This window comes from Salminus brasiliensis, chromosome 9 (genome assembly GCF_030463535.1).
Source record: "Salminus brasiliensis chromosome 9, fSalBra1.hap2, whole genome shotgun sequence".
Lineage (NCBI taxonomy): Eukaryota > Metazoa > Chordata > Actinopteri > Characiformes > Bryconidae > Salminus > Salminus brasiliensis.
In genome coordinates, this window is record NC_132886.1 from 1,478,247 (window position 1) to 1,501,369 (window position 23,123).

General features: G+C 40.3%; 3 protein-coding genes across 3 annotated transcripts in view; all 3 read left to right on the forward strand.

Moving 5' to 3' along the window:
• Positions 1 to 1,180, forward strand: part of LOC140561849 (uncharacterized) — a 2,586-nt gene extending 1,406 nt beyond the window's left edge. Inside the window, exon 3 of the mRNA XM_072687094.1 lies at positions 1 to 1,180. This exon is cut by the window's left edge and continues 152 nt beyond it. Within this exon, the coding sequence (XP_072543195.1) occupies positions 1 to 909 (909 nt within the window). The 3' untranslated portion in view covers positions 910 to 1,180.
• A 1,420-nt stretch (positions 1,181 to 2,600) lies between these two features.
• Positions 2,601 to 6,404, forward strand: LOC140561829 (uncharacterized). Its single transcript, XM_072687070.1, has 3 exons — positions 2,601 to 2,754; positions 3,569 to 3,633; positions 4,685 to 6,404. Exon 3 carries the CDS (start codon positions 4,736 to 4,738, stop codon positions 6,335 to 6,337), a length of 1,602 nt encoding a protein of 533 aa, XP_072543171.1. The 5' UTR covers positions 2,601 to 2,754; positions 3,569 to 3,633; positions 4,685 to 4,735; the 3' UTR covers positions 6,338 to 6,404.
• A 547-nt stretch (positions 6,405 to 6,951) lies between these two features.
• LOC140562069 (uncharacterized) lies at positions 6,952 to 22,387 on the forward strand. Its single transcript, XM_072687443.1, has 8 exons — positions 6,952 to 7,208; positions 7,742 to 7,813; positions 8,206 to 9,437; positions 11,423 to 11,552; positions 14,106 to 14,941; positions 15,870 to 15,934; positions 17,357 to 18,409; positions 20,899 to 22,387. The coding sequence occupies exons 3-8, from the start codon at positions 8,308 to 8,310 to the stop codon at positions 21,864 to 21,866; spliced, it is 4,182 nt and encodes a 1,393-aa protein (XP_072543544.1). The 5' UTR covers positions 6,952 to 7,208; positions 7,742 to 7,813; positions 8,206 to 8,307; the 3' UTR covers positions 21,867 to 22,387.
• The last annotated feature ends 736 nt before the right edge of the window (positions 22,388 to 23,123 follow it).

Consider the following 23,123-nt stretch of genomic DNA (forward strand, 5'->3'; position numbering starts at 1 on the left):
CATTTCATACCATTAAAAGTTACTAGACAGTCTTCTACCTGTGTAACACAATTCACATGGCAATCTCTCTGGATAACAGCATCAGGAGATGTCACCAGGAGATATGTACTGCTAAAATCTGGAGTGATTAAAATTATGATGTCCAGCTCTGATACTCTGTGTGCTAACACTCCTCTCAGAAGCAAGATGAGAACTCATCACTGCTCAGACTGTGGGAAGAGTTTCAGTCAGTTCGGTCATCTCCAAATCCACCATTATATTCACACTGGAGAGAAACCATATCTCTGTTCAGAGTGTGGGAAGAGTTTCAGAACTCAGAGTAGTCTTAAAACACACCAGCGCATTCACACTGCAGAGAAACCCTATCTCTGCCCTGAGTGTGGGAAGAGCTTCACTCAGCAGAGCAGTCTCCAGCGTCACCAGCGCACTCACACAGGAGAGAAGCTCCACCACTGCTCAGAATGTGGGAAGAGCTTCTCTCAGGCAAGTCATCTCCAGCTCCACCAGCGCATTCACACTGGAGAGAAACCCTATTACTGCTCAGAGTGTGGAACCAGTTTTAGAGAAAGAGGTTCTCTCAAGAAACACCAACAAACTCACACAGGACAGAAACCGTATCACTGCTCAGTCTGTGAGAAGAGTTTTACCAGACCGAGTAGTCTTCAAACACACCAGCGCATTCACACCGGAGAGAAGCCGTATCCCTGCTTCACTTGTGGGAAGACGTTTAACTATCATAGTAATCTCCAGCTCCACCAGCGCATTCACACTGGAGAAAAGCCGTATTACTGCTCAGACTGTGAGAAGAGTTTCAGGCATTCAAATACGTTAAAGACACACAAATGCATAAAGACACAGGAAGAAATTCATGGGACTCCATTATCAGGTTTTGTAGACTGTCATGAGTGATGTGACGTGAAATTAAAGAGCTTCTAATGAAGACAATTTATAATAATAAAAAAACACAACAAACGGCAGACTGAATGTGTGGTTCATGTGGGCATATTTTTGCTTGTACGCATGTGCTTAGTTCTGTCATCATCAGCCAGCACTGGCAGCTCAGTGAACATCAGTGTGTGCATGTGTAGGATGGTTAAACAGCATAGGGTATGTTTTTGTTTGAGTTGGAAGGTTTAGCTGGTCTACAAGCATGATCAACCCGACCAAACTAGACAACCAGTATGACCAAACTTGACCATGCCAGTTGATCATTTATCAATGTGAACCGTTCAGATCTGATCAATCCAACATGAGGAATTGATTTATGAGGCTTGCAATGTGAATGTAGCCTGTGTTCTTGAGAAAAGGCCTAACAAAAAGTCTAGATCATATTTAAGAATTGTTCACATCTCTGTTCGTCTAATGATGAATCCTATTGTCTGAACGAATCCTCAATGGTTTGCACTGTTTGTAGCTCCACCTATACATCCTGGTTCTGTATGTTTGGTACCCCGAAATGAGGGTTAACTGAAATCAGCACAGGTACTGGAGTATGTTACTGGTCTCTTGAGAGGGAAAAAGACTGAAGAAGAAGACAATAAAGGCAGAATCTCATGACACATCATTTGTAGACTCTTATTTAGACTGAGCTCATTTTCCAAACACAGAACAGAGAACAGGTTGGCTGTCAAATTTAAATTGCTCTTAAACTCCAGATATTTGACTTTATAACACTGTCTGATTTACATTATCAAGACTAGACAGGGCAGATACAGTACACTAAATAGATAAAATAAATAATATTTGTACACATCAGTATATTAAGTTTAATTTATAATTATATAGTAAGGCATCAGTGATACAGTGACGCATCAAAAGTCTTGTCAGTCTCCTTCTGAAAAATCCAGAACAAGACCAGCTTCTGCTGGTAGCAGGTTTTGGAAGGATGGTCTGAGCTGATCATTGATGGTCAAGGTGATTGAAAAGCTGAACATCCAGGTGAAAGCATACCCTATGCTGGTAAGCTAGTAGGTTCCAGCTCTTGACCAGCAAAGTGTATGTTGCATTTGATTTTGGTCATGCTTGGTCATGATGGTCATTACTGAACAATGTATGGTAAGGAGCATCTCTGCTAAAACCAGAATTAGCTGGTCACCATCAAAAAAACAGCAAACTGTCTCTATAATCTTGTATCTCCAGAACAGTAGCTTTACAGGAGGAGGAAAAAACCTTCTTAACTTTTAATTGAAGTTAATGTAACATATTTTATTATTCATTTTGGAGTCCATTTAGTTGTTTGGTCAATTGGTTAATTTTAATACAGTATAAAGAACAGCTGCCAGATTCACATTATGGACACAGGTGAAAATGACAAAATGGAGATACAGTTTTTTTCAAGGCCAGACAACCGTTGAAACTCCACTGCATCCGCGGTTGCTATGGTGATGTGAATGACCCTCTGCTGACCAATTGGAAGACCACCAGTCAATCGCAGTGAAGGAGGCGTGGCTTATTGGGAGACAAGTGGAAGTAAGAATAACGCTCCCAGCTCCACCAGGTTCCGTCCTCCTGTATCAGGCCAGGAGGTGGCGCTAATTCCAAAACTGCGGTTCCTTAAAATCTATAAAGCGGAGAAGTAGGAGGTCTGGCCATTTTAACGCGTGTGTTTGTCTGTTTTATGGTTTAGGTTTGGGAACGTTTGTGAGCTATATATTCCTCAAAACTCGAAGAAGCATTCATCTAAGCCTGGCTGGGAAGGCTGAGGCTGGTTCTGCTGTTTTTGTTTGTTTGGTGGAAATATGGTTGAGAGATCAGGTATTTAATGGAAACCCTAATTCCCCTAATGTGGGAATTAAACCTTCTTTATGGCAATATGGTTTAGCTGGTTTATGAACTTATCTCTTGACCAGTATAGGATATTGTTTTGTTTGAGTTTGATGGTTTAGCTGGTCTTCAAGCATGGTCACCCTGACTAAGCCAGTATGATCCAGCATGAACCTGCTGGTCAAAAATGAAATGCTAGTCAAGAACTGGTTAACTAACTAGCTGACTGGTATGGGGCATGTTTTTGCCTGACCATTAAAGACTGGCTTAGATCCAAAACCAGATACCAGCAGGTGCTAAGGTAAATGCTTAAGATGAATTAGTCAGCAGGAAGTTCATGGTCATGTTCCACTGTCTTAATCTGCACGACTTTCTCTGGTCTGTTTTGCATTAATTGGAGATACAATTCTAATAATGTGGAAATGTGTGCTATATTAAGTGTGCAGGTGGAAAGGTTAAGCTTTTGACCATGTCTTAACAGAATGATCAACCTAACGATGCTAGGCCACCAGTTTAACCAAGCTGTTTGACCACCATGATGAGCTTAAAAAGTATGGCCAAGCATGATCAAGTTAATCCATCAACGCAAATGGAAATGTTAACTATATTAGTCAAGAGCTAACCTGTCCATCTTGATCATCAAAGACCAGCTTAGAACATCTAAAACCAGCTACCAGCAGAAGCTGGTCTTCTAGGTGTGATTTAAGGTGCATACAGTGCATGTGATGATAGTGGTTCTGGTAAATCACTATCATAAATGTTCGGTAAAGTTAAAAACAAAACCAAGACTATTTTGTTTACACAGGTGCTCGGGTTGTGTCCACTGTCCACTGATCATGTTTCTACACCTGGATTAAACCTTCACTTCAGGTAATTATATTTAAAGTGATAGTCTATAAGATTTGGGCATTTAGAGACTTTTGCAGAGAGAATGTGGAAGGGTCCTTGAAATGTGTGGTGCAGTCTCCTTTCAGATCCTTGCAAGTTTACATTTAGTAAGTGGAGTATTCAGAGATCTTGGTTAAAACCAGTTAAGGAAATTCAGAAGTCTTCAGATGTTGGAGAGTTTAAAAAGCTTCTGTAGTCATTCCGATTAGCATAATTGTGTTTTAAATGCAGATACATACTGTCTACAGAAAAATGTACAATGTCATTTGGATAAAAGTGTATTTAAGGTAATTAATGTCTATGAAATGTTAAGTTGTTCTGAGCATGTTTTGTTAGTTTGTGATGAAATACTGTCATAGTGTAGAGTGAAATTACATCCAACAAATGTAGAAAACAGAAAAAACGCTGGATGTAAGAGTACAGCTTACCATGTGTCCAGTAGCTATTTAGAGAATTCACTCAGTCTGGAATCTATTAGGGTGGCAATATAGGTAGTGTTTACATAATGACCCTGAGGATTGCACTTAAAATTGTCTAAATAGTGCTCTGCAAGAAAAGCCAACTAAGCATTGTTTGAATCCTTTCAGGTCACAGAGCTCTTACCACCTTACAAAAGTCTAGCCAGTGTCTATCCTGGAATGGGTGTAGACTCTGTCCTGCTCTCTTTTGGCTTGTTAGCTGTGTTTGTAATTTTTTGCAGTTTTGTTGGACAGCGAGTGAATGAGCAGATGAAGATATCCTGATGTTCGCGGTAGCTCTTGCAGTAATAGTGTCCTTAGCAGTGCCACAGTTGCTTAGGTAGTCAGCTAATGGTACCATATCCTCATTCAGAGGCTTTGCATGTGATGTAAGTAAGTAAGCGAAAACCTAACCGGACCACTCTGTGTTTTTTAATTAATGTGCTCATTGTGGCCATTTATTAGAATATTGTGTCCCAGGCTCAGGAATAACACTGTATATTAGGGCTGCCATGATTTACAAAATTCCATAATGGTTAATTATCATATTTATACTTATGTTTATCCTTCTCTAGAGTCTTGGTTCAACCTTTAAATCAACGTGCTGGAATCAGAAATAAGAGAATATGGCTTCCGATCCACTGCAAATTTCCCCTGGTACTTCCAGCACTGATGTATCTCCAAGACAAACACCAAAAAATACAAGCAAAAAGAGAACTCGCCACAACTCCGACTGTGGAAAGAGTTTTTCTCAGAAGACTAATCAAGTCCATCAGCACATTCACACTGTAGAGAAACCGCATCACTGCTCCGAGTGTAAAAAGGGTTTTACTACACGGGCGCATCTTCGGAGACACCAGCGCATTCACACTAGAGAAAAACCTCATCACTGCTCAGACTGTGGAAATAGTTTTACTACAGAAAAAAAACTCAAAATCCACCAGCGCATTCACCTTGGAGAGAAACCGTATCACTACTCCGACTGTGGAAAGAGTTTTTCTCAGGAGACTAATCAAGTCCATCAGCACATTCACACTGTAGAGAAACCGCATCACTGCTCCGAGTGTAAAAAGGGTTTTACTACACGGGCGCATCTTCGGAGACACCAGCGCATTCACACTAGAGAGAAACCTCATCACTGCTCAGACTGTGGAAATAGTTTTACTACAGAAAAAAAACTCAAAACCCACCAGCGCACTCACCTTGGAGAGAGACCGTATCACTGCTCAGACTGTGGAAAAAGTTTTACTGCAGAGAAAAATCTCAAACTCCATCAGCGCACTCACCTTGGAGAGAAACCTCATCACTGCTCAGACTGTGGCAAGGGCTTTACTACAAAGTGCTATCTCAAAATCCACCGGCGCATTCACACTGGAGAGAAACCATATCAATGCTCAGACTGTGGAAATAGTTTTACTACACAGCAAACTTTCCAAACCCACCGGCGCACTCACACTGGAGAGAAACCGCATCACTGCTCAGACTGTGGACATGGTTTTACTACAAAGAAAAGTCTCAAAATCCACCAGCGCATTCACACCGGAGAGAAACCTCATCACTGCTCAGACTGTGGGAAGCGTTTTATTACAAAGAAAAATCTTAAACTCCACCAGCTCACTCACACTGGAGAGAAACCGTATAAATGCTCAGACTGTGGACATGGTTTTACTACACAGCAATATCTCCAAATCCACCGGCGCATTCACACTGGAGAGAAACCGTATCACTGCTCAGACTGTGGGAAGAACTTTGCAGAAAGAAATGCCTTCAAAAGACACAAGCGCATTCACACTGGAGAGAAACCATATCACTGCTTAGAGTGTGGGATGAGCTTTAGGGAAAAAAAGGCTCTCACAGCCCACCAGCGCATTCACACTGGAGAGAAACCCCATCGCTGCTTAGAGTGTGGCAAGGGCTTTACTACAAAGAACTACCTTCAAACCCACCAGCACATCCACACTGGAGAGAAACCCTATCACTGCTTAGAGTGTGAGAAGCGTTTTGCTACACCGATGCATCTTTATAAACACCAGCGCGTTCATACTGCAGAAAAAACTCATCACTGCTCAGACTGTGGGAAGAGTTTTGCACGTAGATATTCTCTTAAAACACACCAGCGCCTTCACACTGAAGTGAAACTGCATTACTGTTCAGAATGTGGGAAGAGCTTCAGACTTTCAAGTTCTTTACAGAGCCACAAATGCAGAAAGGGGGAGGAAGAGGCCTGAGACATCGGTTTGTCAGATTAATAAACATTCCCCCCCCCCCCCCCCCTTAGGTTAACATGATAAATGTAAAATGTGTTTTTTTTTTTTATATATGGCTCCTAATAAAGGTGTCTGTTAATGAAGACAACACATTTGTGTGATTTGTGTCACTGTACAAATATCTTTGAACAATTTAATATCTCAGTTAAGTTTGATATGATTACGGGCAGGACTTCAGAAGGTTATCCCAAAAGCTTAACTAAAGGCTGTTTCTTCATATTCCACACCACCTCGGGGTCACTGTCCTGTTGGAACTCTCAGCTGTGTCCAAGCTTCAGCCATCTAGCTAATGGTTGGAGGTTCTGCTCAGGACTTCTGAGGTAGTTCTCTTTTACTTCATCCACTTGTGTAATCTAGCAGTTGGGTTTTGAACACCGCATCTGCTGAAGCTCCTTCACTGGCCAATAAGAAGGCCGCTATTCTCTACCACCAGCAAATCGCAACGATGGAGGCGTGGTCTGTCCGAATACAGGTGGGATTAGGAACAACGCTGGCAGCTCCAACATGCTCCAAGCCAGGAGGAGGCGCTGGTACCATAACTGCGGTCTACACACAACAATACAGCGGACTGGCTGGAGAGCTGGAGATGGGCACGGTGTGATCATCTCCTAGAAACCGGGTTGAAAAATAGACTGTAAGCGACGTTCCTGAAAAGCTGCGCTCCTCACCACCCTGGCTGAGATGATTAGCTCTTGTGTTTTTGTTGGGGGGAAATGTGAAATCAGGTGTTTAACACGATACAGTAGAGATTAAACCTGCTGTAGGGCTTCAGATTCGGCCAGATCTCTGCAGCCACTGCCAGGGTGGTTCTGAGGTCTGTTGTTTGCTGAAGGTAAGTATTTCATCTCCATATTCCACTGGATAGATCTGCATGTCTTCTTTTAATTTGTTATTGTTTCGTATTTATTGCAGATCTCAATAATAGTCTCCAAATACGCAAAATGTCCAAATGTTTGTGGACACCCCTTCTAATAAATGTATTCAGCTATATTAAGTTGCACTCATTGCTGACACAGATGTGCAAATGCACACACAGCTTGTCTAGTCCCTGTAGAGAAGAAGTACTGCCAATAGAATAGGACTCTCTGGAGCAGATCAACATTATGACCCTATTGGCATCATGCCTAAAGCATAGGCGTGGGCTAGAGGGGTATAAAGGCCCACCAGTATTGAGGAGCTGTGGAGCAGTGGAAGAACTGTGCTCTCTGGAATGATGGTGATGGAGCTCCAGCCATTATTTTTCTGGGGAGTTAGGGACGAGTTAGGATGGTGATCATTCAACATCCTGATCTCACTAACGCTCCTGTCGTCACCCAGGTACTCGTTTATTGATGATTGTTTACTATGTTTCCATGTGGAGCGTAGATGTGTCCACTATTCCTTGATCATCTTTGAGATGTTTCTACACCTGGAGTAAACATTCACCTTCATTTTCAGGTAGTTCCATTTTGAAATGCACATCTCATTGTATTTTAGGGTTGCTATAATTATTTCTGTAAAGGTGTAATCACCAATCATCATTTCTCAATTTGTTATTGTTGATCATAATAATTATCAATTTGTTTTTTGGAATTTGGAAAAGAAAAATAGTAATTGGAAAATTAAGCCTTTGCAAAGTTATAATGGATATGAAATTCTACACAATGTTTATATTTAAATGAATAAAAAAGCAGGCATTGTTTCTGCTTTTGAGAGATGTAGAAGATGGCATTATATTATCAAACATGCCTTTTAATACCTATGTTGTTAAATAAATGAACTTTGTCATTTAGTTGCATTATAAGCTGAATAGAAGTAGTTTTGAATTATATTTTCTTTTCCTTCTGTAGAATCTCAAGATGACATTTTCACTTGTCTGACTGACTCTCTGCACTGCTCACATTTACCTCCACAAACACTTCAAGAAGTGCTGGATTCAGAATTAAGAGAATATGGATTCCAGTCCTCTGCAAAGTTCCTCTGGTACTCTCAGCACTGATGCAGTTCCTGAACAAACACCAGATACAGGTAATACAGGCAAAGAGAGAATTCACCACTGCTTAGACTGTGGGAAGAGTTTTACTCAGAAAATTAATCTTCAAGTCCACCAGCGCATTCACACTGGAGAGAAACCGTACCCGTGCTTAGAGTGTGGGAAGAGTTTTAGCTCACAGCGTAGTCTCCAAAACCACCAGCGTACTCACACGGGAGACAAGCCATATTACTGCCCAGTGTGTGGAAAGACCTTTTCTGCACAGAATAATCTCCAACGTCACCAGCGCATTCACACCGGAGAGAAACCCTACCTCTGTTCAGTGTGTGGAAGAAGTTTTAGAGATAGAGGTACTCTTAAAATCCACCTGCGCATTCACACTGGAGAGAAGCCGTATCACTGCTCAGAGTGTGGGAAGAGTTTTAGTGTTCAGTGTGCTCTCCGAAAACACCAGCAGATTCATGCAGGAATCAAACCATATCAGTGCATAGTGTGTGGACAGAGTTTTAGAGTAAAAGATACTCTGAAAACCCACCTGCGCGTTCACACTGGGGAGAAGCCGTATCAGTGCTCAGACTGTGGGAAGCGTTTTAGTGTACAGTGTGCTCTCCGAAAACACCAGCGCGTTCACACTGGAGAGAAAGCCTATCGCTGCTCTGAGTGTGGGATAAGTTTCAGAACTAGAGGCACGCTCAAAAGCCACCAGCGCATTCACACTGGAGACAAACCGTATCAGTGCTCAGTGTGTGGAGGAAGTTTTAGAGAAAAAAGCTCTCTCAAAACCCACCAGCGCATTCACACTGGAGAGAAACCGTATCACTGCTTGGTGTGTGGAAGAAGTTTTAGAGAAAGAGGTACTCTCAAAACACATCAGCGCATTCACACTGGAGAGAGACCGTATCAGTGCACAGTGTGTGGGATGCGTTTTAATCGCCCAACTACTCTTCAGCTCCATCTGCGCATTCACACCGGAGAGAAACCGCATTATTGCTCAGACTGTGGGAAGAACTTCAGACATTTAAGTATTTTACAGAAACACAAATGCATTAAGAAGGAGGAAGAATCTTTCGAAATTTGTCCAGCAGAATAATAAACGTTGTTAGCGCTTTATTCATCAATACATGTAAATGAACACTGATCAACTATAACATTAAAAATACTGACATAAAGTGAAGAACACTGCTTACCTGGATTATTCATTACCACCTATCAAAGGGTGGATCTACATATTAGGCATTAAGTGAACAGTCAGTACTTGAAGGTGATGAAGGTGTTGAAGCAGGAGAAATGGACAAGCGTAAGAATCTGAGACACTATGACAAGAACCAAACTGTGATTTTCAAGACAATGACTGGGTCAGAACATCTCCAGAACATTGGGCAGGTCTTGTGGGATGTTCCAGGTATGCAGTGGTCAGTACCTACCAAAAGTGCTCTGAGGAAGGACAAACTATTCAAATGGAGATGGGTTTCATGGGCACCTGAGGCTCACTGATGCTCATGGAAGTCCCACCCACCTCACAACTTACAAAACTTGGAACAGTATCTGCTGCCAGCGTTTGCCACAGGACACCTTCATAAGTCTTGAGGAGTCCATGCCTTGAATGGACAGATCTGTTTTGACGACACAAGGGGGACGTACTCTGCATTAGACAGGTGGCTGTGTGTGTGTTTGTGTGTGTTTGTGTGTATATAAATATATATATAATAATGATAAAATGGCTCCTAGTATAACTGTAACATTGTGATTGTGTGATAGGTCATTTGTGTGGAATTGCATTTGTAGGTGTAGTTAGAATTTTTATTTTAACGGTTTCTGGGATAGAATGAGTGACAGCATATATTGTAATGCTAGCCTGCTTTATTCATTCCACAGCCACCTCAGATGTGTGTTTGGGGTCACTGTCCAAGTTTAAATGATGTCTAGCTGATAGTTCGAGATTCTGCTGAGGAATTCTGTGGTTGTCCTCCTCCTTCATTTCTCAGTCCACTTTGTGTAATATAGCAATTCCACTAGCGGTAGAACAGCCCTAGAGCATGTTTCTGTACCGTGTTCTTGGGGTTAAATGCTTTACTTTTACTCCTCTGAACATCTTTGTCTCATCTGACAATAAAATGTTCCTGACAATGAAACGCTTTCTTTGTCCATGTGGTTCAGCTGCTAACTTTAGTTCAGTTGATTTTGGAGGCAGGATTCTTGGACTGCAGCCTTTTAGAACTTACTTGACTGTAGACATTGACACTGGAGTTCCAGCAGCTGCCAGCTCCTGGTAGACCTGTGCCTTGGTGGTTCTTGGGTTGTTCCTGACCATCTGAACCAGTGTATGCTCAGCTGAGGATGGCTGTTTGGGTCTTCTTCCAGAACTTGGCAAAGTTAATACACCTTCCAATTGTTTATAATTTATAAAATTGAGTAAATGTGTTACTATTGGAGGTTAGCTGGAAAACCTGTTCCTTTTCAGGTGGCATTACCCTCACAACCAGTTATTGTTGGTGGATGACATGTTGCATTAACAATATAATACTAAACAGCTGGAATGTATTTAAAGTACAGGCTGTTGAGGTGATGACACTGATATTGGGAATGGTAATATATGTTAACATAATATTTATATCTTTTTATATATTTATTATAATGTTTACATATACTATAAATAACAAATATTTATGATAAGATATGAATTAATATAAACATATGGTGAGGTATTATAAAAACACATGGTGCTTTTCTTTTTGATACGTTTAAAAGTCTGGGTTGGGACAAGTTCAAAGCAAAATACTGATATTTATGATTTATATTCTTTATCATTTTGGTGGGACTCTAAATACTATATTTAAAATCTACTATTTATGTTAAAATAAACAACAGGAATTTCCAACAGGTGTTTATAACCACCCAAACATTAATCATGCCACCTAAAACATACCGTCGGAAAACTACAGATAGGTGATAAATTAGAGGAAAACCAAAACAACGTCATAAGGTCTTGGATCACTGTGTTCTGTGGAACTTCTGAATCGACCAATCAGAGGAGGTGTAGTATCGGTACAGTCCAGCAGGAGGCGCTGATTCAGTAAGAGTGTTCCTCTAACCCCAGTGAAGCGGAGAAGCAGCAGATACACAGTGCTGCTGGAGGGAGTGGAGCTGGAGCTGGAGCTGGAGCTGAAGGTGAGGAGATCCTCCACCTCCTTCACTCTGTTTGCAGTGGGTACTGTGTTCACACTGATCCTCACACACATGGTTCGGTTTGAGTGAAGGGGTATGTGTGAGGTGAGTTAGCCAGCTACCTCTGTTTGTCTTTCTGATGGCTAATCATGTTCACAGTAGTCTTGGGTTTGGGCATGTGGTGAGACAGAGATGCAGTTCTGTGCTAAAGTCTTACACATCTGTGTAAAGCTGTGTAGAGCACTGTGCAACACTCTCACACTATATAACACTGCAGTAAACCTATTGATTAGATCTACTAGGTGTTTGAAGGAAACTGTAAATGCTGGCCTTCCTCCAGAAGAACTGAAAACAGTTTAGACAACACACACAAACACATACTGCTCAGATAAGTAGCTGTGTATTATTTTCTACTCATTTACATTAGATTTTATTTGTATTATATTTAGCTTTCCTGAAGTTTAGTAACAGGTTGAGAGAGACCAAAAAAAGAACCAGTAACTATAGACAAGTGACAAATTAAAGGAAAACTCAAACATCATAGTGTCTTGGGCAAGGGTTGGGAACAGGACCAGAGTACTGATGCTGATGCTGGGGCTGGTTTTAAGAAAGAAATACATTCTTCTGAGATGTGCTTTTTAAAATTTCTCTCAAGAAATTCAGCAGCTTTAGAAAAACCATATGAAAACAACACACTTGTCTTATACTAAGCGGTCAGCGGTCATATATATATATGGTGCCTCATTCATCAGTATCTTTGTAAGAATGTTTTTACATTTGTTCTTGAGCAAAGTCCGAAAAAACAAGTAGGCTACGTCAGAGTGTTTTAAACTGCAGAATTGTTTAACAACATTGCTGTATGTCTTAAAGTGGACTTTAAGAGGACATATCTTCTTAAGAACGGTTGGTGAATATGGCTTTAGAAACTTTGTAAGATTAGGCTGATGAATTAAAACTAAAACACAGCTAGCCCCTGGCCTTCCACTGTGCAATCCTTTTTAGTCAGAGTTACGTTTGTCCATTTTGGACTTCAGCCTGCTTCTTAGGACATTTCTAGTTCTGCGATAATTCTGACCCGTCCTGCTGCACGGCATGTTTAAGAATTACCCACAGATTTTCCGTGATGTTCAAGTCAGTGTACTGTGAAGACTGTTCCAGACGTTTCAGCTTGCATTCCTTAAAGTACTTCATGGTGGTTTTGAGGTATGTTTTTGATCATTATCCTTAAAGAAGCCAGCCTCTTTTCAGCTACACTGTGTCACATTGGCTTCCAGAATTTGTTGATATTGTTGAATCCATTCTTCCATTAACCTGTGTAGTACATCTGGTTTATCTAGATGTTGTTTTGCATATTTCAGACGTTGACCTTGACTTGAGGTCACATTCTGAGGGCTCTTTCATGCAGATAATGTTTGTGCATGCAACACAATACTCCCATGTCATCTAAACCAGCTTCCAGCAGGTTCTTTGTTGTAAGTCACTGTTTTAGTTTAAACAGGAGTGGTGGCGCACTGTTATACTGTGCAGTGTATTTTTCATTTTTAATTTCATCAAAATATGTGCCCAAATATATGCATAAAACTGCATGTACAAACATGATTGGAAAATGACTAGTTCTAAGGGTGGGTTCATGTAATCTATAAAGCGTTGTGTGTAGTGCTGTAAGTACCTGTGCAGCATAGTAAATTGTACCCCCAAAGAGTCTGCTTTACCTGGGACCAATTGCAAATGCGGTTCCCCTAGGAGCATTCCAACCCATGGATTTACATCAGTTAGCCATTACATTAAAACCTAGCCTAATATCATGTATGCTTCCCTCGTGACGCATCAAGACATGGACAGCACAAGACCTCTCAAGGTGTCCTGTGGCATCTGGCACCAAGTTGTGAGGTGGGACTTCCATGGAAGACCTTGGCTTGAGTTTCATAGTTCCCTTTATCTGCCAGTTTGTAATGACAGTTTGGACAGTGACAATGGCGAGGTTTAAGCATTTCTGTCTTTTTCTGTCTTGCCCTGTTTTGTAGCCATCAGTTTGCTTTTTATTTGCAGATACTCAGCCTGTGGGAAGGTTGAGCTGACACCACCAGGGGTGCACTGTTCTACTAAACAGTAGATATACTTGATCTACTAGATCTATCTAAGAGTTACCAAAAAGAATGTATGTAGATCTGTAGAATCGAAATCAAATCAAATCAAATTTATTTATATATTGCTTTTTACCACTGGAGTTGTCACAAAGCAGCTTTACACAATCAACAATTAGTAAAAAGACAAGAAATTAACAATCTAAGCAGACATGAAAATGTTTTGTGTGGCAGCCAGTAACCAAAAAAACACTAAACTAGTCAATAGAACCGAGTTTCTCTGTCCTCAAATTCTGTAACAAACAAGGGTGGCTTTTACAATGTAATGATGATCCAAAATATACCTTCAAATCCACCAGACACGCAAAGTGGAAGCTTTTAAAGTGGAATTTAAATGCAAAAGCAAAATGTTTTTATATTTATGTACCTAAACTAATTTTTCATTGCCAGTCTCAAGTGCAAATTACAGTTTTGTTGTACTTATTTTTGTTTTTTCTTTTTCTCAAAGCCAGAGACCAGTTTCCAAGTGCTCTCCTGCTTCTTCCATCCCCTTTCCTACATGGCTGAAAGTATGACATCCAGCATAAGTTCCTGGCAAACCTCCCCTGGTACACTCCATGCTAGCACTCTCGAAAGTACCCTGAACACTGAGAGACCTTATCATTGCATGGAGTGTGGAAAGAATTTCAGTCAACAGAAACATCTCCAACAACACCAGCGCATTCACACAGGTGAGAAACCGTACCACTGCTCAGACTGTGAGAAGAGCTTCACTCAGTTGAGTAGCCTCCAGCGACACCAGCGCATTCACACTGGAGAGACTCCATATCTCTGCTCTGATTGTGGGAAGAGCTTCAGTTCTGAGAGTAATCTTAAAGCACACCAGCGCATTCACACTGCAGAAAAACCATATCGCTGCCCAGACTGTGGGAAGAGTTTCACTCAGTCAAGCCATCTTCAACTCCACCAGCGCATTCACACTGGAGAGAAACCGTATCCCTGCTCTGAGTGTGGGAGCAGCTTCAGACAGAGGGGTACTCTAAAGAAACACCAGCGAGTTCACACTGGAGAGAAACTGTATCGCTGCTCAGTGTGTGCAAAACATTTCACCAGACTGAGTAGCCTTCAAACACACCAGCTGATTCATACCGGAGAAAAGCCTTATCACTGCTCTGAGTGTGGGATGAGTTTTAATCGTCAAACTAGCCTCCAGCTCCACCAGCGCATTCACACTGGAGAAAAACCTTATTACTGCTCAGACTGTGGGAAGAGTTTCAGACATTTGAATACTTATAATACACATAAATGTATAAAGACAGCAGCAGAAACTCATGATGCCTCATTGTCGTTTTTTTAAATCATCATGAATGATGTAATAATTTTTGTGCACTTTAAACACATTCCAAAGACAGCTGTTGTAAATACTGTAGCATGTATTGTATATGCCTACACAATACTGTAATTACACATGATCGCATATGTGATATGGTCGCTCTCACCCAAACACCTTGAATCTCCAAAAAAAGTAACTGTACAGGAGGAGGAAAAAAAATTTCTTAACTTTAAATGTAAGTCAATGTACAAATGTTTATTCCAAATAATTGTGCAGCATATCTATTGGTCCATTCATCATGAAATTCTGACACAACATAAAGAACAGCTGGTGGATTCAAATTGACAAAAAGTGAAAAATAACTAAAATGGAGATTTTAGTTTTTGCGTGACAGCATTGGTATGTTCTATTTAATATATATGTATATGTATTTTATTTTATTTTATGCAATATATGAGTATAACTTACATATGCCTTAATTGCAAAGTATTGGTCCTGGGCCGTTTCTTGCATACTTTGTTCTTCTTTTATAGTCTGCCTCAGCTGACTCTTTAATATGTATATGTATTAGTAAATCATATTCTGTGTCATTAAAATTTCCCCTAATATTGCCATAAAACCACTTTCTGGTCATTGTCATTAATAGTGGAAGTGCACTTCAGAAAAACTGCTACATCAATAACACAACATGTTTCAATAGGTTTTACATTTATATTTTCTTATTAACATTTTAATAAGTAACAAATGTGTGCTAAGATTTTTATTTTTTAAATGTGCAATCATTTTTATTTTTATAGACTGCTTTACCATCTTGTGTAGTCAGAATGACAGTGGATGATGTCCTCAAAAAAAACTAATAGTGAAAAGATCTGTGTAGTGTAAAGCCCCTGCAGTCCAGTAGGAGACGCTGATTCTGTAGGAGTGTTCCTCTAACCCCAGTAAAGCGGAGAAGCAGCAGATCCACAGTGCTGTTGGAGGCAGGGGAACAGGAGCTCCTGCTGAAGGTGAGCTACTTTACTCCGTTTACACTGTTAAACTGATCTTTAGGGAGATGATTCGTTTTTAGGAAGGCATATGTGAAATGCATGAGCTAATGCTAACTCCTGTATCTGTGTTCCAGGGCTGGTTCTAGATCACTGGGGACAAAACCCAGTCTGCTGAAAGCTGAACCTTTTAGACTATTTTTAGACTGAATATCTAAAATGTATCCATGTACCTACAGTGTCTTTTGTCACAGTGCTGCAATATTCTTTCTCCCTGTAGTAATTCTCCTTTTACATCTAGAAAGTTGTAGATATACATTTATTTGAATATCTATTTATTTATATGAATTCATGTACTTGTTATATTTATTTTATTAAGACTTTTGAGACTACTTGCCAGTTGTGTTTTCTTCCACTTTATCAGGTTTATATCAACTGATTAACCCAAAGATGCCACAATGCCCCTGTATTTCCCTGCTGAAAAATCCAGATCTAGAGCAGTTTTTGCTGGTTTTAGATCTGAGATGGTCTTTGATGGTCAAGGTGGTTGACAAGCTGGTAAGCCAGCTTGTTTAACTTGTTGACCATCTTAGCTCTTGACCAGCATGGCATATGTTTTCATTTGTTTGATGGACCAGCTGGTCTATCAGCATAACCAGCCTGATAAAGCTGGTCCTACTGGTTGAGTAGTTTGGTCAGTCGGGTCATGTCAGAATTTACCAGTATTTTCATGTTAAAATTACGTTTTCTAGTAGGAACGAGTCTACTACATTTTGTCTCATTACATCATGTCTTGTGTTTTGAAAGCAAAGGGAGGCTGTACCTCTTACCTTACCTTATATTGTTCCAAAAATGAGTGTACTATTAAAAAATGCATTGCGGTGATAAATTAAAGAAAGGACTGACGGAGTGTGTGTTTGTGTTGGATCATCAGAAGTAGCCAGAACAACTTAAGCTCCAAGTCTCTGGAACAGTAATTAAAGGACAGTACAGGTTTCCTTCTAAACTTGCACATTGTGTTTATACAAGCAAGAATCTGAGAGAACATAATTGATACATTCAACATGTGGAAAAGCTGTAAAAGCATCAAAGTAGTTTTTTGAGTTTTAACTTTAAAATATTCTTAGAAAAATGTGTTTAATGGGAACAGCAGAGGTCAATGCATGAGGAGTAAAGGAGTCATTTTAAAATTGAAAAAATGGTCAGGTTGTGCAGCTGTGTGTTGGGAATTAGCATTCTCATCCAAGCACAATTTAAATTCATGTTGTTTAAACTGATGCAGTGGGACTTTACATATGAGGAAACAAAACTAGTGGGTGGGGGGGATCTTTTGTGTGTTTCTGTAAATACTGACCATGGAAATTAATTGTAATGTTAAGCTACATTTTATGTTGTGTTTTGAATATACTTATGTACATAATTTATTTTGTCCTCTAGAAATATAATGGGATCCTCCAGTCTTCTGCAAACCTTCTCTGGTACTCTTGTGTGCTAACATGACACCGAAAAATCCAAGTGAGGAGAGAACTATTCACTGCTCAGAGTGTGAGAAGAGTTTTACTACAAAGAGTCATCTCCAGCGACACCAGCGTATTCACTCAGGAGAGAAACCATATCTCTGCTCAGACTGTGGAAAGAGCTTCAGTACTGTGGGTAATTTTAAATCACACCAGCGCATTCACAAAGCAGAAAAGCCATATCGCTGCTCAGACTGTGGGAAGAGTTTTACTCAGTCAAGCCATCTTCAACTCCACCAGCGCATTCACACTGGAGAGAAACCATATCACTGCTCTGAGTGTGGGACCAGTTTTCGGGAAAGAGGTTCTCTTAAGAAACACCAGCAAACTCACACAGGACAGAAACCGTATCCCTGTTTAGACTGTGGAAAGAGTTTTAATAGATCCAGTAGTCTTCAAACACACCAGCGGATTCACACTGGGGAGAAGCCGTATCACTGCTCAGAATGTGGAAAGAGTTTCAACCAACAGGCTAGTTTGCAAGAACACCTGCGCATTCACACTGGCGAGAAACCGTATCTCTGCTCTCAGTGTGGGAAGTGTTTTAGTTCTGAGAATAATCTCAAAACACACCAGCGTGTTCACACTGCAGAAAAGCCGTATCACTGCTCAGACTGCGGGAAGACTTTTAGTCAGTTCTGTCATCTCCAACTCCACCAGCGCATTCACACTGGAGAGAAACCGTATCAGTGTTCAGAGTGTGGGAAGAATTTTAGAACTGACAGTAGTCTTAAAACACACCAGCGCATTCACACTGCAGACAAACCGTATCAGTGCACTGAGTGTGGAAAGAGCTTCACTCAGCAGAGCAGTCTCCAGCGTCACCAGCGCACTCACACAGGAGAGAAGCTCTATCATTGCTTGAACTGTGGTAAGAGCTTCTCTCAGGCAAGTCATCTCCAGCTTCACCAACGCATTCACACTGGAGAGAAACCCTATTACTGCTCAGACTGTGAGAAAAGTTTCAGACATTCAAATACATTAAAGACACACAAATGCATTAAATTGGAGGCATAAATTCAGGTGTTTTAGATTATAATGAACAATGGTGTTTGTGTTTTGTTCTTTACGTTTAGCTTCTGATGAAGTATACATTTTGTATAAAGATGGTCTTGCTCCTACCTTGTGTGATATGTAGGCCTATATGATATTGTGACTATGTGTTAGATGCTTAATTTGAATTGAGAACTGATGAATTTAAAGGCCAAGGGAACACCTTGACTTGTTCCACAGTAGCCTCTCTGAGTTCTGCCCAGATGGAATAGCTCTTGTTCTCCTTGCAAATCACTTCGTTGTTAGATACTTACCTTGCAAGCCTTGGAGACATTTGGAACATTCTCTGACCCCCAGCCATCTGAACATAACATGATCTGACCCTCATCATTTCTCAACATCAGCACCTTCACTAGCAGCACTGTTACCACATCATCGATACTTTATCTGTAAGTGGCCTTTTTTTTTGTTTTTGCTCATCTGTGTGTTTGTAGTTATGCCCTAATGGCTGCAAGTTTTAGGTATGTATATTTAGTTCTTTAGGCTCTATAAGGGAGAAGACTTGCCTCCAAGGCATACTGTAAACATACTGTAATTTTTTGAGGAATATTTGTAAAAAATAGACTTATCCATTATGTTATCAGCTTTTATTTTTTCAAGTTGAACATGCATTTATGAACTGTGCAGTATCAAAAGTCTTCTGTCATTTTAGGGTTTTAAGGTTTCTTGGTGGGCGTGAAAGTGAAGACCAAGACGATATATGCTGCTCACACTAGCATGTACACAGTATGAGTGACACCAGGCTAAAATTTGCAGCACTGTAAGGGGTTTAGAAAACCAGCCTCTAAAATTTCAGTTTAAATAGTTGAATTACAGAATCAATGTCATATTCACACTAATTAAAGGACCGGCAATCGCTTCACTGTAACAACCATAATTTAAAAAAAAATGCAAAGGCAATTTCTGCTAAAGGATTAGCAATTTGAATGTGAATCTAAAACGAAGCTATTCAGCTAACAAACATGAAACACGTTTTTGTGATCTGAATGATTATTAATCTGAACCATATTTACATTTTAACAAACCAGAATGTCCCACTCTCTGCTTCTGTTGGAACCCATCTCATTGTATAGTCTATGTATACTGTGTATACTATTGCTCTCTGTATATTGTGTATTGTATGTAAATTATGTGTATATATATATATCTCGATATAAATTATATGTATATATAAATATATCTGCTGAAGCTCCTTCACTTTCTGTGGTTGCTATGCTGATGTAAGCGACTTCTTAACTGGCCAATCAGAGGACTGCTCGTAAGAACTGCCAGCCAATCGCAGCGCAAGAGGCTCTTTAGTCGGAATACGGGTGGAATTCAAATTAAATCCCCAGTTCGATGATAATGCGGATTCAGTCAGTGCGAAGCTTCTGCGGTCCAGTAGGAGGCGCTGATTGTGTAAGAGTGTTCCTCTAACCTCAGTAAAGCCGAGAAGCAGTAGACACACAGAATTGCTGGAGGAAGATGAACAGGAGCTCCTGCTGAAGGTAGTTGTACAGTCCTTCACTATGTTTACACTGTTTACACTCTTTATTAGAGGCATGATTCGGTTTCAGAGAAGCAGGATGTGTGAGCTAATTCTAACTTCTGCGTTTGTGTTCTAGGACTGGTTCTAGATAACTGTAGGGCAGAATAATCTGGAAAAACAAATATAGGCTGACCATTAGAAGAAACTTTCCATGTACTTCAGAGTAGTTTGATGTTTACTCTCTCTGCCGTGATTCTTTGTTCACTCTGTATGTCTGTTTACTTATTCTTTCACTTGTCATTCATTTTCTATCCTGTTAAAAAACAATCCAATTCAAGATCAACTTTGTTGTCATGGACTAGCTGGTCTATCAGCATGACCAGCTTGACTAGTTTGGTAAAAGCTGGTTGACCAGTTTGGTCAGCCGACATGGTCATAATTGTCATGCTGGTCATGCTAGAATTTTGTTTTACTGCACAAGCATATAAGCCCAAAAGGACCTTTGTCTTATTTAATATATTTTTGGAAGACATTAAAATCAGTGTTTGCAAGTACAGTAACCCAAGATAAGGTTAAGCCACTTTTAGAGCTACTTATTAACTGGTTTTATAATAAATTGTCTTTGTTGTCTTCTACATATTTTCATCCAAAACAGGTGATCAGGACAGCATGTGAATGGATTACAAGTTTGATCTACAAGTTTAAACTGTGTTAAGATGGATTTCACAGTGTGTCTTCCAGAGATTAATTGGATCCTTCTGCTTCCTCTTTCCAATTTTCTACACTGCGGAAATCAGAAGAGGTTAAATATGAGAATATGATCTCCAGAAGAAGCTCCAGTCCTATGAAGATGTCCTCTGCTACTCTCAGAAGGACACAGAACAATACAAGTGAGGAGAGAACTCATCACTGCTCAGACTGTGAGAAGAGCTTCAAGACAAAGAGACATCTCCAACAACACCAGCATATTCACACAGGTGAGAAACCGTATCACTGCTCTGACTGCGGAAAGAGTTTTAATCAACAGGCTACTCTCCAAACCCACCAGCGCATTCACACAGGAGAGAAACCGTATCTCTGCTCAGACTGTGGGAAGAGTTTTAGTACTGTGGGTAATTTTAAATCACACCAGCGCATTCACACTGCAGAAAAGCCGTATCGCTGCTTAGATTGTGGGAAGAGTTTTACTCAATCAAGCCATCTTCAACTCCACCAGCGCATTCACACTGGAGAGAAACCGTATCACTGCCCTGAGTGTGGAACCAGTTTTAGAGAAAGAGGTTCTCTCAAGAAACACCAGCAAACTCACACAGGACAGAAACCGTATCACTGCTCAGTGTGTGAAAAAAGTTTTATTAGGCCAAGTAGTCTTCAAACACACCAGCGGATTCACACTGGAGAGAAACCGTATCACTGCTCGGAATGTGGGAAGAGTTTCAATCGTCAGAATAACCTTCAGCTCCACCAGCGGATTCACACTGGAGAAAGACCATATCACTGCTCAGAGTGTGGGAAGAGCTTCAATCAACAGACAAGCCTTCGAGCACACCAACGCACTCATACTGGAGAAACGCCGTACCTCTGCTCACAGTGTGGGAAGAGCTTCAGTTCTGAGAGTAATCTAAAAACACACCGACGCATTCACACTGCAGACAAACCGTATTGCTGCTCAGACTGCGGGAGGACTTTTAGTCAGCAGAGCAGTCTCCAGCGACACCAGCGTACCCACACAGGAGAGAAGCTCTATAATTGCCTGGACTGTGGAAAGAGCTTCTCGCAGTTCAGTCATCTCCAGCTCCACCAGCGCATTCACACTGGAGAGAAACCGTATCACTGCTCAGACTGTGAGAAGAGTTTCAGGCATTCAAATACGTTAAAGACACACAAATGCCTCAAGATGGAGGCAGAAACTTAGGTTTTATCTGATTTATTATATTATGACCTGTGTCGTATTACTGTGCTATTTTATGCATATATGCTATTGTGACTGTGTGCTTGTAATGTGACAGAAGATTGATTTGAATTGAGAAATTTGTAGACCATGGCAACATCTTGATTTGTGCCACAGTAACCCTCCGGCCAGTTCAGCCCAGTTAGGATAGCCTTTGTTGTCCTTGTGCATCAGTGGGCCTCATACTCTGTCCCTCCTCAGACCACCCTCTGTAGCTACCCACCACTGCTGACCGGAAGCCACCGGTTCAACCCAGTCACCTGGACATGACAATCTGTACCCTCGCCAGGTCTTCATGCTACCCATTTCTCCACATCCAACATGTCGACCACTACAACCATGTGTGCTCCTGTTACTTTCTGACATCAGCACTATTCACTTCATCTGGGAGTGACCCTGTTTTGACTTATGGTGTGTTATCTTGGATAATATGCCATAATGACTGCAAGTTTAATGCAATATCAAAAATCTTTTTTATTTAAAAAAAAAAAAAAAAACGATTGAAGAATTGATGTTCTTAAAAAATATGTTTAAGATATTGTTCCTAACCTTACATTGGTCTCTAAAATGAGCAGTTTAAATAGTTGAATTACAGAATTAAGGTCTAATTGAACAGAATTAAAAGTGGAGCTTGTTCTTAAAGTACTGTTAGGTAAGTAGTGGCTTTCCAATGTCACACCACAGTTCTCATATCTCCAGAAAATATATTTTTCCTAGTGGCTACACCACTTTGGTTTCATTATCCACTGCATGGATTTTACTGACAAATAGAAAATTAACCATGTTGCTTTGTTTATAATAATAAACTGCAAAAATGTAACAAAAGGCTACATCACAAAACAAAATACAATATTAGAGCGTCTTAAAAAACAAAGACTTTCTTGAGAATATTTTTGAACTTTTTTAAAAACTTGCATTTAAGCACATTATTATGAACCTTTTTAAAATTTTAGTTTTATATCTAAAAATCCATTTTCTCTCAGGAAATCTTTTGTGACTGTTCTCACTGGGCGTTCTCTGTGATCTTAACATTAAAAAGTCGACGGTGAAAGTTATTATGCTTTAAAATGATACCAAAACTGTAAAGAACAATATGACCTGGTAGTGCAATGTCAAAAATATTTGTTAGAACCGAGTCACTTTTCTTAACTTGCCTTTGAGGTAAAATTAAAAAAAAAACAATTGATGTTCCTTACCTTACCCTGTGCTCACAATTGCCTC